The 14196-nt window shown below is 51.3% G+C and overlaps 3 protein-coding genes across 3 annotated transcripts; 1 reads left to right on the top strand and 2 right to left on the bottom strand.

Annotated features, from left to right (window-relative positions):
• Window positions 1-1529: 1529 nt before the first annotated feature.
• Window positions 1530-2111, bottom strand: CGGC5_v005937 (uncharacterized protein; the record flags this gene model as incomplete). The annotated part of the gene is made up of 3 exons (XM_066151605.1): window positions 1530-1629; window positions 1682-1810; window positions 1867-2111. The coding sequence occupies 3 exons, from the start codon at window positions 2109-2111 to the stop codon at window positions 1530-1532; spliced, it is 474 nt and encodes a 157-aa protein (XP_066009064.1).
• Window positions 2112-4377: 2266 nt separating this feature from the next.
• On the bottom strand, window positions 4378-5360 carry CGGC5_v005936 (uncharacterized protein; the record flags this gene model as incomplete). Its single annotated transcript, XM_066151604.1, has 3 exons — window positions 4378-4544; window positions 4619-5251; window positions 5306-5360. The coding sequence occupies 3 exons, from the start codon at window positions 5358-5360 to the stop codon at window positions 4378-4380; spliced, it is 855 nt and encodes a 284-aa protein (XP_066009063.1).
• A 1435-nt stretch (window positions 5361-6795) lies between these two features.
• Window positions 6796-7460, top strand: CGGC5_v005935 (uncharacterized protein; the record flags this gene model as incomplete). The annotated part of the gene is made up of 4 exons (XM_066151603.1): window positions 6796-6965; window positions 7018-7065; window positions 7112-7201; window positions 7265-7460. The coding sequence occupies 4 exons, from the start codon at window positions 6796-6798 to the stop codon at window positions 7458-7460; spliced, it is 504 nt and encodes a 167-aa protein (XP_066009062.1).
• Between the last annotated feature and the right edge of the window lie 6736 nt (window positions 7461-14196).

Here is a 14196-nt window from a genome sequence, read left to right as displayed (position 1 = left end):
GGTTCTCCGTGTTGTGGGTCATCCTCTAAAAGGCAATGAATGTCACGGGCTAGAGCCCGGATTGATATCTCCGGCTTCGCCGGAGCAGTTACCGAGATCCGGCTCCGTTGGACCCACTATTCTGCCGCAGTACGCCGCCTAACCCGGCCTGCTTCACCGCTGTTAGGTGCCTACCCTTGTAAAGTCCTTTCTTCCTTCTTCAGCTTAGAATAGTCAATCGACGGCACCTCTACGTTGAACAAGCCTAGGGGCCAGCCCCTTACAATGAATGACGTTTCCGAGCCTGTCGTAATTCCACTGCTCCGTGCGGCTTTAGCGAGCGGCCATTACTTTTGACCGGCTCCCCACGGATTTCGTCGTCCCCCACCATCGTCTCGTCGGCTCCAAAAGGGACAAAACATGGTGAGTCGTGCGGTAAATCGAAACAACAGACCAAAAGGGAGGTAGGACTGGTTTTCATGGCAAGGTGGACGGAATAAACCTTTTGCCCGCATGGCGGAGAGCAGCCGGCGCCCACCTCGAGTGGAGATTTTCTTACGCAAGCTGTGTTTTCCGGCGCTATTGGGGCTTTGGTGGGTCTTGTAATCTGAGTGGATTGGCTTTGGTCCTGAATATGTTGCAAGGTAGCAAATGCCCTTGAGACCCTTGGCACTCCTCGGGTCAAAGGCCAAAACCTTTCGTCGCGCAAGTGATGATTTCCATGTGCCATGCTATGGCAACAGATGTGAGTGGTGAGCGAGCCCCACGTGACGGTTGACACATGCGGGTTCCTGGGCATCCCAACTCTACCTGCCCCTTCGGGACGCTTTGGTCATGATGAAGTGCTGACTCGGTCACGTCTTGCGTCATCAAGCGGTTTTGGCGTTGCATCCGAATGGGATGCGCAGGCATGAGGCGATGCGAAGACTGGCGGCGTCTGGCTATTCACAGGCCCACACCACGGATCGTTAATGACCGTTGCCGCCTATACGACCTGCAGCCCTGCACGGGTTGCGTTGTTGGTCCAAAGTCAATGGCCGGAAGAGACAGTCGGCTGGGCACACCCACCATAATTCCTGGCGCCAACCTCTCTCTCACAACACAAGCGGAGACAGTTGGCCCGTATCGTATGCTGACAAATTTGCCTTGGAAGACCCTTACGGAGGCGATCCCCTCGCTTGCAGGTTTGCTCTCTGTAAGACATGGATGAGACCCCACATGTGGCGCTTATGCCCCTGCTTTGACCCGACAGTATGGTAACGGCGTGAAACCTTATCACCCACAAGTTTCAGGCACCCTGGTCAGGATGTCGGCAAGGACAATTCTCTACTGTTCTTCTGTATGAAGTACGGATAAGACAAGGTCAGGCCGGCAAGTTGAGCCTGCATAAGCATTTTGTCAGAAGTGATCACTTTATCATGAGAGATTGCAAGACGTGTTTGAAAATGTTTATGTGTCTACGATAGTTTCCATGAAAAGCTGCCACCCACTTTTTCAGATAATATACTGCGAAAATGTATGAAATCAACACATGTTCGGCTTGACTGATCTTAAATAAACCATTGATTCTCATCCAGCCATCTGATGAAGGTCGCAGTAGCTTGAGCTGCATCAGAGAATTCTTTTACTTTAAGTTCCAAATGGCCAACCCTTCGCATTATGTTAGTACTTGAGGTCTCCAAGATACGACGAATAAACTCACTGCCAGGAGAGGGTTTGGAGGCCTTTGTCGGTATGCTTTAAACGTTGGGACAGATCGGTAGCAAAATCCGCGAAAAGGCAATACAGTTCCATCTGAGGCTCTTGGGGTAGTGGCGTCAACGAAGTGGGACTAGAGATGTTAGTGCTGGGTCGGCTGTGGATTAGATTGGGGCTTCTATGACCGACATGTCTAGGTTCTGAGGCTGATGACAACCTTGGCCAGAGTCGGTTGGAGTCAAGTTCATCAAGCGCTTGGACGTCGCTGCTTCTAGCCGGCCTCTTCTCTTGCTGGAAGCCACTCTGCGCCCTCCAAAAGCTCGGGCCTTCCGTTTTGTAGCATCGGCGCTATGGTGCTGGGCCTGATTTTGGACCATGTGGTGGGGGTAGCCTGATTGGCCAAGCGGTTGAGGGCGTTGCTGAGATGGATACATGATGTCAGATTCGAGCTGGAAGACAGATTGATAGCGGCGAGAAGAATGCGAAATTATTTGGTGCTGTAAACCACGAAAGCCGGTGTGTACGCCAGACCATTCACAATACGACCGAGGCGATTCCTTTGCCTTTAAAACGGCGCAACACTTCGAGGGCCCTGGCGTTCCTTGATTCAAGCACCACGGCCTGACCTCAAGCGTGCCAGTGGCATTCGTTACCAGTCTGTCGGGACAGGACAGCATCATTGCGTCGAAAGGAAGCTCTGCTTCGGCGTCATGGTTGATTGTTGTTGTTGGAGTGAACTGGAATATCTCATACATCACGCTCCACCCACCAACACCAACAACGTTCGAGCACAGTTGACTCGCGGAGTTGTGGTCGGCCGACTGACAGATCGCCCAAGCTCGGTGTTGGTGTCCGTGCAATGCATGACCAGTCCAGTTCGTGCCCCCTGCTCGCTATTCACCTAGGCCCTCGTGTTTCCGCCGTAATTTGAGGTTACAGGCACAAGGGCACGGCGGAAAGACGGAAGACGCATGGAACTGAGTCAGTAAGGCACCATCAATAGAAGCACAATTTGTTGGGCTGTTGATCTCCCCGAGTCACCTGAAAGCTGCATGTCGGTGCCAACACAGCCCTGTATTCATGGAACATGCGGAGACGGCGTGTATCGACGCTTTCCTTCGAGGGGCAAACATGGACATGCTTGGTGCCTGGTGCTTGGTGCTTGGTGCCGTCTCACAGCTCCCAAGGAATTCAGAGACGATCGCTGCGCCCCGTTACGCCGACGGTCTTGTTCTCCTGAATGGTATTAGCGCACGTTCAAGGGATAGGAAACATGGTACTGTTGGTGCTGTGCCGCCGAACTGACTTCCGGAGATACAGAGATACAGAGGGTGGGGCAAGGGTTTTCCACGTCGGACATTCTGCCGTCCTCCTCGCGATGGGGGAAAACAATCCATCCGCGGCGAACCCCTGGTCCTAGCAATCCCTGGCAGACCTGGGATGATCCTGCGTCCTCGCTGTGTACACACGGCGGGGAAGGATGGACCATACCCGAGCAGGGTCCCGGACCACTCCGAAAATCTGGTTCCAGCGTCCTCAGGGTCCGCGATGGAATCCGGCAGGGTCTCGGACCAGCACCACTGCCTTACCTGAAGATATCCCTTGGCAGCTGGTGTCGCTGCGTGCGGATATCTAGAGATGACCCTAACCATGCAGTGCAGATTCTATTTCCAAGTAAATCAATACAATATTTGGCCAGCGCGGGTGACGACGGTATTGAGTATGGGACAGGACAGCCTCTAGTAGCCACCGTCAGGTCTCCGGGACCTTGCTGGTAATTACCTCGTCGCTGTTGGAGGCGGAAGGGGTTTTTGGTACGCGGAACCGCTAGTGGCACGGACTTGTCGGCTGCGGAGAAGACCGAGGCGGGTCTCACAAACCCTCCGCGAGGCCCGGTGGGCTGAGGCGAGTACGGGTAGACCACGAAGGTCGACGGTTGGCTTGGAGGGCATAGACCCAGCTTCTGCAAGCGCGGGAACCTGGGTAGGGAATGCTCGAGGACAGCACGGAGTTGGTTGCGAACCGATGCCTTGACGCGTCAGCGTTTTCGCCGTTTCTTGCCCGTAGCGCAATGACGGTCAGAGGAGCATGTTGGAGTGAAGCACCTGCCTGCTGCGTTCTATTCAACCGTTGCGGTGCACTATGTCCCATAACGGTGCCTTGTATCGCCGTGTAGTTCAGCGGGAAAGGAAGGTCTGCCGGCGCGCACGCGGTGGAGCGCCCGCTTGATTGCGTTCTTGTCTAGCAAACATGGGAATGTTGGTTCCTGATAACATCCCACAGCTTCAGTCATACAAGGATGATCCCTGCTCCGGACAGCGGCCGCCGTCCTGTTTCCCTACTCATACTAGTAGATACATAGTGTGAAAATAAGGCCTGTTGGTGCTGTGCCGCCGGATTCATTACCTCAATTAAGACTGTCCAAGCCATAGTTTTCTAGGTGAGGGGCATTCGATGGTCTCTTGTCTACCCTTGCGTTGAAGCTTGGAAGCAATCATTCCCCTCGTCGCGAAGTCCTGGTCCTAGCGTGGCAGCCCCTGGCTGAACCGGGATGACTACTCGCGAGGGTGAAGGGCAGACCGGAACCGAGCAGATATTCAACAGCTTTTCGTGTCGTGGAACGGGGACGGGAATGACGCAAGCTGCCCAGCAATTTATCTTGATTGCTACGATGCTGTTTTCTCCTGGTTTCAGAAATGTTCAGGTGTTCAGCTGATTGTGGCCATGATTATGGTTGGCAGGTCGTGGCGACACAAACAGCGGCGTCGTCAAGAACGCATCGACAGTAATACAATTAGCCAAGTTTGCCAGTCCAGCGTTGACTGACATTCCTGATGCGACTTCGACTGCCCGCCGTCTGCTGCGACCTGTGCGTGTAGCGTCGTCAGAATCGACCCTGAAAGTGTATCCGTCTGGACGACGGCCGAAGGAAAATACGTACAAAGGATGCCGCACTGTCGCTTGTCATCATCTGAGACCCATGCGTATTTGACGGCCCGCTCAGGATGCGTGGCCAGCAGGCCGTTTCGCAGGCTTGGTTTTCTACCCACTCTCCGACGGTGTCTCCTAGAAAGGAACATATAGCTATTGCCATCAAAATCGGCCTGGTTTTCCCGCGTTGGGATTCGCCTATCCTGACGGTAATAGACACCTTGGAGGCCCCCGGTCCTGCGTCTGTGCCCCGACTTAGCATCTCCAGGGAACGCCTTGGCGAAATTTGCTTCGACGTCCTTCCAAGGCAAGCCGAGATCGCAGTAGGAATACAGAATAAAATCGACCTGTTCTTCAGTGTACTTGACGTTGCAGTGGGGCCGGCTTCTCGGGCGGCGTGGTCGGTTTGAAGCCGCTGCACCAGAATGGACGCCGACGGAAAATCGGTCTGCAGGTGCCGGGTCTTGGGGGGTAGCATCCCCGAAAAAGCCTTCGCGAGCCCCGATTGGATGAGGCCAGTAGATCATGGAAGTTGGAGGTATGCCTCGCCAGAAAATGTCTAACTCGCGCAAGTGTGGGAGGCTCATTTGAGAGCGCCCACACGAGAGGACTGGAGGGCCCTGAGATGGCTCGGAAACGAGGCCTCCACGCGTAAGCTTTTCGCGATTTCTTGCCAGTACAGTGAATGCGTTCTTACCTCCTGGCTGGCTAGTGACGCTCTCTGGCTTACAGGACAGAGTAAGTCTCTCCATTGGCTCGTATATGGAGAAAGAAGATAGGTCTCTGCGACCGAGACGGGATCGTGGCCCGTGTGGTCTGCTGGGTTTTGAGGCTGCTGGGGAATTTTGATGTCCCTCACGTTGCGCCAGTCCTTACCGTAGAAACGGACATACCCTGGAACCGCGGGAAAATCAAAATTACTCAAGAGGGGGGACGTTGGAGGCCGTTTTATTATACCTGGCCTTGGACCTGTCCAGTCAAACCACTGGTCTCCCATCGTTCAGCCGTCTCTTGATGTCAACGACGATGCTCCTTCTTTGGTCATGCTCGACATTGCCGCGTGTAATGCTTTCACTGAGACGGATTTTGCTGGATGGGGGACGGCAAAGGTTCTCTCTTTGATGCTGGGTCTGAGCAAGGGTCCCAGGAATCAGGGTCCATCGAGGGGGCAGGGTGTGGGGAGCACGCAAACAAAAATTCCCTACGCAGTAGACAGATGCTGCCCTTGCCCCATTTCTCCGCTCCACTTATGAGCTGTGGAAGGATAAGTCAACTCTAGACCGGCCGATTCAGTCCTTCGATAATGAGGATAGGTTCCATCCTGCCTGTTTTTTTCCTTTCGGAAACCAGGGTCCTTTGAACGCCGCCGCTAATCTTCGCCTGCTAACAAGGAGATGATGTGATGGTTTATGCCGTTGGTGCGCCGGGCCACCGAAAGTGGACCTCAATGCCCCGGAACTCGTTGCGAATTGCTGTGGTTGGGCCCAGACAGGGCTCATGGCATATGCTGAAAGCCCTTGAGCTTCATGACTGTTTCCCACGCTCAGCCCTTGGCGAAAAGATCAATACCACCGGGACATATCTTGACTCATGAGCCCCTTCCAACAACGCAGTGGATCATCTGCGTGAGTACCTCAGGTTATGTCGGAAACGACGGGGCGCCAAGGTAAGATGTATCGTTGTCTTCCAGTTAGCCGAAGGCGACGCATTGCCTGCGCGGCGATCAGGGTCAACGTCCGCGATTAGCCTTCGGCAACGGGGCAAATCGCAGGACCTTCATGTCTGGTTTCTGCGAGAACGAACGAGCGTTTAGGTCACTGGCGACATGGGGACCGTTTCTGGTCTGTTGAGCGGGATTGTTGCTGCTTGATTGCGGTGCAGGCGCAGGCCTACTTTCTTGTCACTTTGCCACGGCTGGCAACCAACAGGGGATTCAAGACTGCAGATGCGCTTCGCCACGATAGCTATAAATGCCTCTGCGTCGCCTTCGATCTATGCCAATTGTTGTCGCACTCAAAGTACCCATCTCTACCTCCAAGAGTTGCATTACGCTTGCAGCCGTTGACTTCCGCCGAAATGAGCCAACACCGAGCCCAGCCTACGCATCAGCCGGCAAATCGCCCGTCATGTCAGGGACAGTCTGTCTCTGAACAACCCGTCACCGGACAATCTTCTAGACAAGCTGAGATGTCATCGGTGAGGGCTGAAAACAGCGGTCATAGCCTCCGAAGTAGCCCGGCGGCCACGAGCCCTCAGTCCTTCGTTTCGGATATGCAGAACTTCCTCGTGTTGTCGGACATGATAAATATCGATAGTTTGCTGGGAAATCTTGAGAACTTAGCACCTACACCTGTCAGGTATGTTAAGAAGCCCTGTTCTGGTTCTGATTGATGATTGACTTGGGAATAGCCCCTCTGCGAATAGCCACCCGCCGGATGCACGGTCAAGTCTACCAATGTAAGCAGGATTGGGCACGACGTTGAAACATACTCACCCATCACAGGAGCTCTCCCGAACAACTCAGAGCAACATTATGTCGATTACTGCAAGACAAGGAAAAGCAAAACAAAGAGATTGATCAACTCAACGAACGGTCAGTTGTCCTGTCTATTCTAGTGTCCTAGAAGCGTTCTGACTGACGTTCTGGCTGCTCTAGGATGGGACATATCATAGGTTATGTTAACAATGTCATAACCAGATCAGCGACGGACTCATGGACAGATTCATCCTTCCCTGGCGCAAGCAGTGTGGGGGACGGGTGCGGGCGCGATGGATCGATGGCAATGGAGGATGGACAGCGCGCCAACTGGTTACCAGGCTCTGACTCTGTTGGTCAAAGCAAAAGGCCCTAGCTGGCAGTGGTCAAGTGATAGATCAGTGGCCAATAGTGCTCGCTCTGGGCGGGGGTTAAGCCTATCACAAGGTGCAATGAAGATCTTTTTGTAGGCGGCACTTCTACAATGTCTACTTCTACTGAAACCATGTGTTTTTGCTCTGGATGAACTCCTACGTCCGAACTCCTGATATTGAGACTAGTCCTATCGTGGAACGTTGCTCGTTCCTCCGTTAGGAAAATCGACATCTTCCGGAAGAAAAAGGAATTCCACGTATCTACAGGGCCTAACCCCGTGTTTATACATTTGCTTGCTATATAAGAACAGTGCCAGATACAGCTGTGACTGATATCGGTTTCCGGTCCCACATATCTGGAACGTATCTTCAGCGGAACTACCCATAGTTCTTCGGATAAGCGAGGTGCCAGCAACAAACGCCTCAGTCAAGTGGATGGCTTTGTGGGCATCCAGAAGCCACAATCGGCTCCCACAATTATGAACGTATTTTTCAGAGCAACAGAAGAGCCCTTGTGGATCTGGTCGTCAAAAAGCTTTATGACCAAACACCAGGCCACCTGCTACCCGAAACGGAAGTTCCTCCCAAGGCAATAAACGTCTTTCTGCTGTCAGGCCAATCAATATGCTGACTCCCGTCTGGTCTCGGATTCAGCGATGTAACGGCACCCAGACCATAGCCATTCGTTATACCAGCAAGGCCATGTCGATGAACGAATCAGTCGCTTCAGCCCATGCGAGACGTTAAATGAGATTTGGATTCTGTCCTGGTCTCCAAACTAAAATGATTTTTTTACCTATAAGAGAAGCCAAATTTCCATCAAGTCGCAATCGTGACGCATGCTTCACCGTTTTATCTTCAGATCACATCCAACATCCAGTGTCCAACGTCCACTCTGAATACTCCCACCACGAGGTCCCATCCTAAACAACCTATCAGATGGAACAACAACCAGTCTATTATAGCAGCAACAACGATGTCATATCCATGATGGAATGGCAGGTCAGCAGGATTCAGGGACATAGGAAGGTTCGTGGCGTGAATCGTTATCATGTCGTTTGGAAACCATCTTGGGAACCAGCACACAGACTCCAGCATATGGCAAAAGAGATCGACCTCTGGAACAAAGCACATGACTACGCGGATTACGGAAGACAGCCGCTCCGTCAACCTGACCCCGTCTTGTCGCATTGGTTGGGAAAGGTCATTGATCGAGAAGAGAGGGACGGCCAGACATACTACAAGATTGAGTGGGAAAACACTGAGGAACCGGAAGCCAATCTGGAGAATGCCCAGGCTCTCTTGAATGAGTACCTGCGAAGGCGCCGAACATAGCCTGGCATGAGATTGAAGATAGGAAGGGTTGAGCGAGAGTGACGGCGGACATCCAATGCCACCACCCCATGTAGAGCAGGCAATCCTTGGCCACAGAGAACCGTAAGATGACCTTTTGTGATGGTCTGGCGCTCATTCTGAGTCGGCTGTTAGATGATGTAACAGATCAGTTCCAATTGCATTCTACGACCGGACTCGTTCAGCTTCCTCGCGCAAGCCTTCTAGTGACATTAACCTTCCGAGCGCCATGAACGTGGACTTGGTTTGGCCCTTTTTTAAATGTACGCAACAAGTCTTTATCTAGATACCTTTTCAAGGCGTTATGACTGAACGACAACTGGTTTAAATGGTTATTATGCGCATTCATTGCCGTGCCATGGTATATAATCGTCGCTTACCATCACAGGTCGGTCATACAGTGAGCTGGTCTCAGTTCCCTAACCGGACACTAAGTCTCTTCTTCTCAGCTTTTTGTCTCATGAGAGCACATCTAAGCACTATTTTCCATCATGCTCGCTTGCGATAGTACCACCGACGTGTCCAAGTTATCCGGATGAAGCATGAACACTTTGCAATTTTACTGTCACTCGTAACGTCCTCGTTTCGAAGCGACGTCTGCCTCCTCCGTATGTCTCTTTCCAGGGCTTCGAGTCCCAGCCCACGTCATCTTTGCCCCACTAGAATCCTGCCCAAAAGTATCCTCATCCGCCGTCGTTGCCAACACTAGCAATGGAGCAATAGCGTCATCCTCTGTGTTTGGGTCGTCGTCGTGGGTGGATTGATTGTGCATCTCCTGTGGAGAAATGCCGAATATCTCGCCGGAAAAGCCCGGCTGTAAGTTGATTACAGAGCCAGACGTCTCAGAGCCCTGGAGCGACATTGAGAACGCGGCCGGCGACGTGACACCGCCCGACAATTCCAAATGGCTAATTCGATCGGCTTGAGCGTCAATTGTTTGGTTTTGGACTTCAATGCGTGCTACGTATTGCTGGTTTTCTTTGAAAAGCTGCTGTAGTTTTGCGTCTTTCGAGGCAGCAAACTCGCGCCAGTGCGAGATGCACGTTGTCATCTCGTGTATGATAATCGCCACGAGTCTTGCGGTGAGGTTTTCAGGTCTTCCGTTCATGGTAATTTGAGGTACTTCCATCTTAATTCAAGCTGTTATCAATACTACCGCGGTAGCCAATCAACTGATTTCGGTACAGAAGGCGTTCTTTTGGAAGAAAGTACATAGTAGTATTAAACTAAACCCTTATAACACCTACGGAAAGTCTGAAGTGGATGTGCTGCAACAGTTTTCAGGCAAGCTCGAATCGGATCTTGAGATGCTTCTGCTGTTGAATGGCTAAAACAAACTCTTGATGTACGGCTTGATGTCCAGAGGCTTTTTCCGGTTTCTAACCTCAAAAGAGCAAAACGTCATTATTGTGTTTGTTGCCAAAACTGGCGTTTCGGGGAAATTTTCCCTGCGGCTAAGAACTGATGTAAGCATAAGACCGCCAGTAACTGATCTTTGTCGGGATGCAGACGTAGACGCACGCGCATCTGCACAGCATCTATTTTATGGTTGATTCAGGCTTCTATCGAGCAGGTCACCGGCTTTTGTGCAAACGCATCCAGCATGCTGGTTGCTCATCATCGCATTCAAGATGAACTCCGCCTCAGAGGTGCTCTTCCAGTGAGTATTGCGATTTCTTCATCGCCACCTGGTCCGTCGGTCATGTTGCTACATACCAGCTGTCGGTCATTCATTTATCTTCGCCCAGATCAGGCAGGCTTGGCGGTCCCGGGGCAGTCTATCTATAGCCTACCAAGTCACCATACTTAGAATAGAGAATATGAATCAGCTGACCTGTAAGAAAGCATTTGATCCATGGCCTAATATACACAGTGATTGGGTTCTTCGACCATCACAGTGGTTCGGGTGTTACCTAGCCCCGGCCAATCTGCGTGGTTATCACAAAAGTCTGCCTGATTATGCGTAGCATAAAACCGTAGATCCCACTATCCTTGCAGACCGTTGCTTCTCGGTTCATCTCTCCTGTCAAAATTTCACAAACGACGACAGTTCTCAGTGTCCATTTACCAACGCACCTCTTTCACTGCATTTGTACTACACGTGCCCATCAAAGTTGCGACATCAATGGCGGGCATCTGGTATCATACTTCGACAGTTTCTATCTGGTTTGATAAGATCAAACCCATCATTGAGACGACCGGCTCGCGGTTAAAGACTTTATGCATGTCCACCACGATCCCGTCTGTAGAGAGATATCTAACCTTGACCATAGTCACCCTGTTCAGGAACAAACATGACCATGACGACGACCATGACGACGATGAAAGTCTCCCTCGGGATGAACTTCCCTGGTGGATATTGAGAGAAGCGCCGCCTCCAGGGCTTACTCCTAAGACTCTACCTGAATAAAAGCGAATTCTGCAGAGTTTGCCGCGAATACAAAACACATCAGTTTCGTCACTTCAACGCGGTCAAGTCTATGAGGGAGGCAGGATACGGCTCCTGGCGCGAAATTGAGTTCATCAATCTCTCTACTTCGGAATCACTGTGGTACTTGACCAAATATCACGTCGTCGTATTCAAAGATCAAACGTTACAATAGCTATTCAGAATACAAGGTTCTAGTGGATTCAGCCATTCAGCCCGCGCAGTCTAAATCTATTCTCCTTCCTTGGACACCGTAAAGTCTTTCCAGTCATATGAAGAATTACGACATGACTCCATTACTGGATGCCTCCCAGATCAATCAGTGGCTCGATTCTATTGCGCAGAACATTCGCGCCAGTCCGCCATGCAGGACTGGTACAAAACAGATCCGACTCGACTTGAAGGCCTTTGTGACGAGAGGTTTCCATATTCTACAAGACTCTTGCGAAGGCTCAATCGAATGCTCGCCACTTCTTCAGGAAACCTATAACCCAGTCGACCTGAAGTTCGATTAAAGGCGGTGCATTAGTCTGCGTCATTGACCCTTGCGGCCCTTGCAGCATGAACGCATTGTGATCATTGGATATCATCATGCCAAGGTAAGTGTTTGAACCGCTGTTCCAAGCGTTCTTCAGTTGAGAGCTAACTATGATTTTCATGGATGTTCACGTCCATCAGGCTACCCGTGACAAAGTCGTAGCCGGTCGCCATGATAACAACGTCCAAGCCGTTCGGTAACATTTTGAGATAGGTAGACGCTTGGACTTAGTCGCTTGGCCCCTGATGTAGTTATTAGGATGAATATCTTCCCCAGCCACTTGATGCCTGTAGAGTTCGATGTCCATCCGTGAGGTTGTGAAGTACTATCCGTCGGACTCGTTGAGTTTCTCAGGATACTGATACATACGCTACGACTTTTGACTCATGGGCGTGACACCTAGCCTGAGACCCGTTCCCCGTTGAGAAATGTTGATACCCGACTTACTTTGGAATCCAAGAAAGGTGACCCCAAAAGGGGTTTAACTAGTTAGTGAAGACAAGTGTGCGAGATTCTTGAACCAAAGCGTATATAGGGCTATTATTGCTATAGAGTAGGCATGGGGCTATTGCGGCTATAGGGTAGAACAGAGCCTCATTGGCCACTGACCGCCTCAAATTCACTTCATTTCCAAAATCACTACGGGGCTTGATAATGTGTCAGGCTTCATTTCCAAAAACCAATTGTCACTATGACTACTGTGGCAATCCAGAACACAACATCCAGTAGCTCCAGCCAGCAAGACCACGCGATTGAAAACTATCCCTCCACTTTGGATACGACAAAGTTGGCCCAGTCATCGAGGGACTGGCTGCACAACTCTCTCCATCGCTGCACCCCGCCCAGATAGATGAGCGGCTCGATTCTCTTGTGCGGGATGTTCGCGCCAGTCCACAAGTCCTACAAGCATGCGTTAACCGTCTTGTCAAATGCGATATCGCGAAAGTTCGATTGCGTGAGACCGAGGCCGCCCCTGTTCCACAACGACAGCTGTCTCTGGTGCATTGGGACTGCAATGCAAGGGTTCCGTACGAAAACCGTCAACTTGCACTCTAACTTAGCAAGCTCCTGCACAATCTGCAGACCGGAAGCCCCTTGCCCGACGATACCAATCCTGTTGCCCGCCAGCTCGAGGTCGCTGGGCCACTCGGATGGATGTACAATCTGCCCACCGAACGTGTGCAGCGATAAGAGGGTTCATCAGATATGACACAAGGGTCATTAGTCTCAGTAGCTAATATAACCAACCAGATGCTCTGGAATGGAACACAGACAGCTTCTTCATTTAAACTCCCCTTCAAGCTGCCCGAAGAAGTCAACAGCGTGAGCCACTTCCTGGCTTGGTGCAAAGGCTATAAATAGACTGCCCCGGGACCGCCGAGTCTGCCTGATCTCGGGCTGTGATAAATGAGTGACCGGCAGCTGGTAGCATCATGACCGAGGGGCCAAGTGGCGACGAAGTAATCGCGATACTCCCTAGAAGAGCATCTCTGAGGCGATATCCAGCCTCTTAAATGCGACGAAGAGCAACCTGCATGTGGAATCCGGCCAAATAAAAGCTGGTGACCTGCTCAGTAGAAGCCTGTGTCAACCGCAAGGTACATCCTGTGAAGGCGCGCGTGCGTGTACGTCTGCAACCCGACAAAGATTATTTTCTGGCTTATTCTTCTGTTAGCTTATAGCCATGGGGAAATTTTTCTTGGCGCAGCAATTTTGGCAACAAACGATAGATTTTGCTCTTCTGAGGTCACAAATTGCCCGATTCAATCTGATCAGCAAAATGTCCAAAGATGAAAGACAGGAATGAACGATCAGGCTAGGCCTCGTACATCAAGAATTTATTCTTACTGTCGAATAATAGAAACATCTCAAGGTCCGGTTTGAGCTTCCTTGAAAACTGTCGCGCACATACATTGCGCACTATGAGCAGGTGTTATAATAAGTGTTTAGTCCGATAAGATTGCTTTCTCCTGATGGGACTGATGTGACGCGGGCCGAGATTCCAAGTCTTGGAAAGAGACATCACAAGCAAGCGTGATGGAACGTCAGTGCTTAGATGTGCTCTCGTGAGACAGCAAGCCGAGAAAAAGAGATTTGATATCCGGTTAGAAAACTGAGAATAATTTGCTGCATGAACGACCTGTGATGGCAAGCGACGATTGTGAACCATTGTTGGGGAAGGGGGGGTTTGATGGATGCGCATAATGACCCATAAGCCAGTGGTCGTTCAGTCACAACGCCTTGCGAAGGGTATCTAGATAAAACCTCGTTACGCCCGAAGACTTCGGTGATCTGTCAACCTTGCATACGCGTCGTAACAATCAGGAGGTGCAGCTGAAGGTGGCTGCGTTTCCCGGCAGGGAAATTAGCAAGAGGAACAGGCTGGCAGCTTTGACTGAGTTAGTACACCAACTGGCAT

This window comes from Colletotrichum fructicola (assembly GCF_000319635.2).
Source record: "Colletotrichum fructicola Nara gc5 chromosome Unknown KSG_Nara_v1_contig03, whole genome shotgun sequence".
In the NCBI taxonomy this organism is placed as follows: Eukaryota; Fungi; Ascomycota; class Sordariomycetes; order Glomerellales; family Glomerellaceae; genus Colletotrichum; species Colletotrichum fructicola.
Note: the sequence above shows the minus strand (reverse complement) of the source record. Positions and strands in the feature narration are given on the sequence as shown.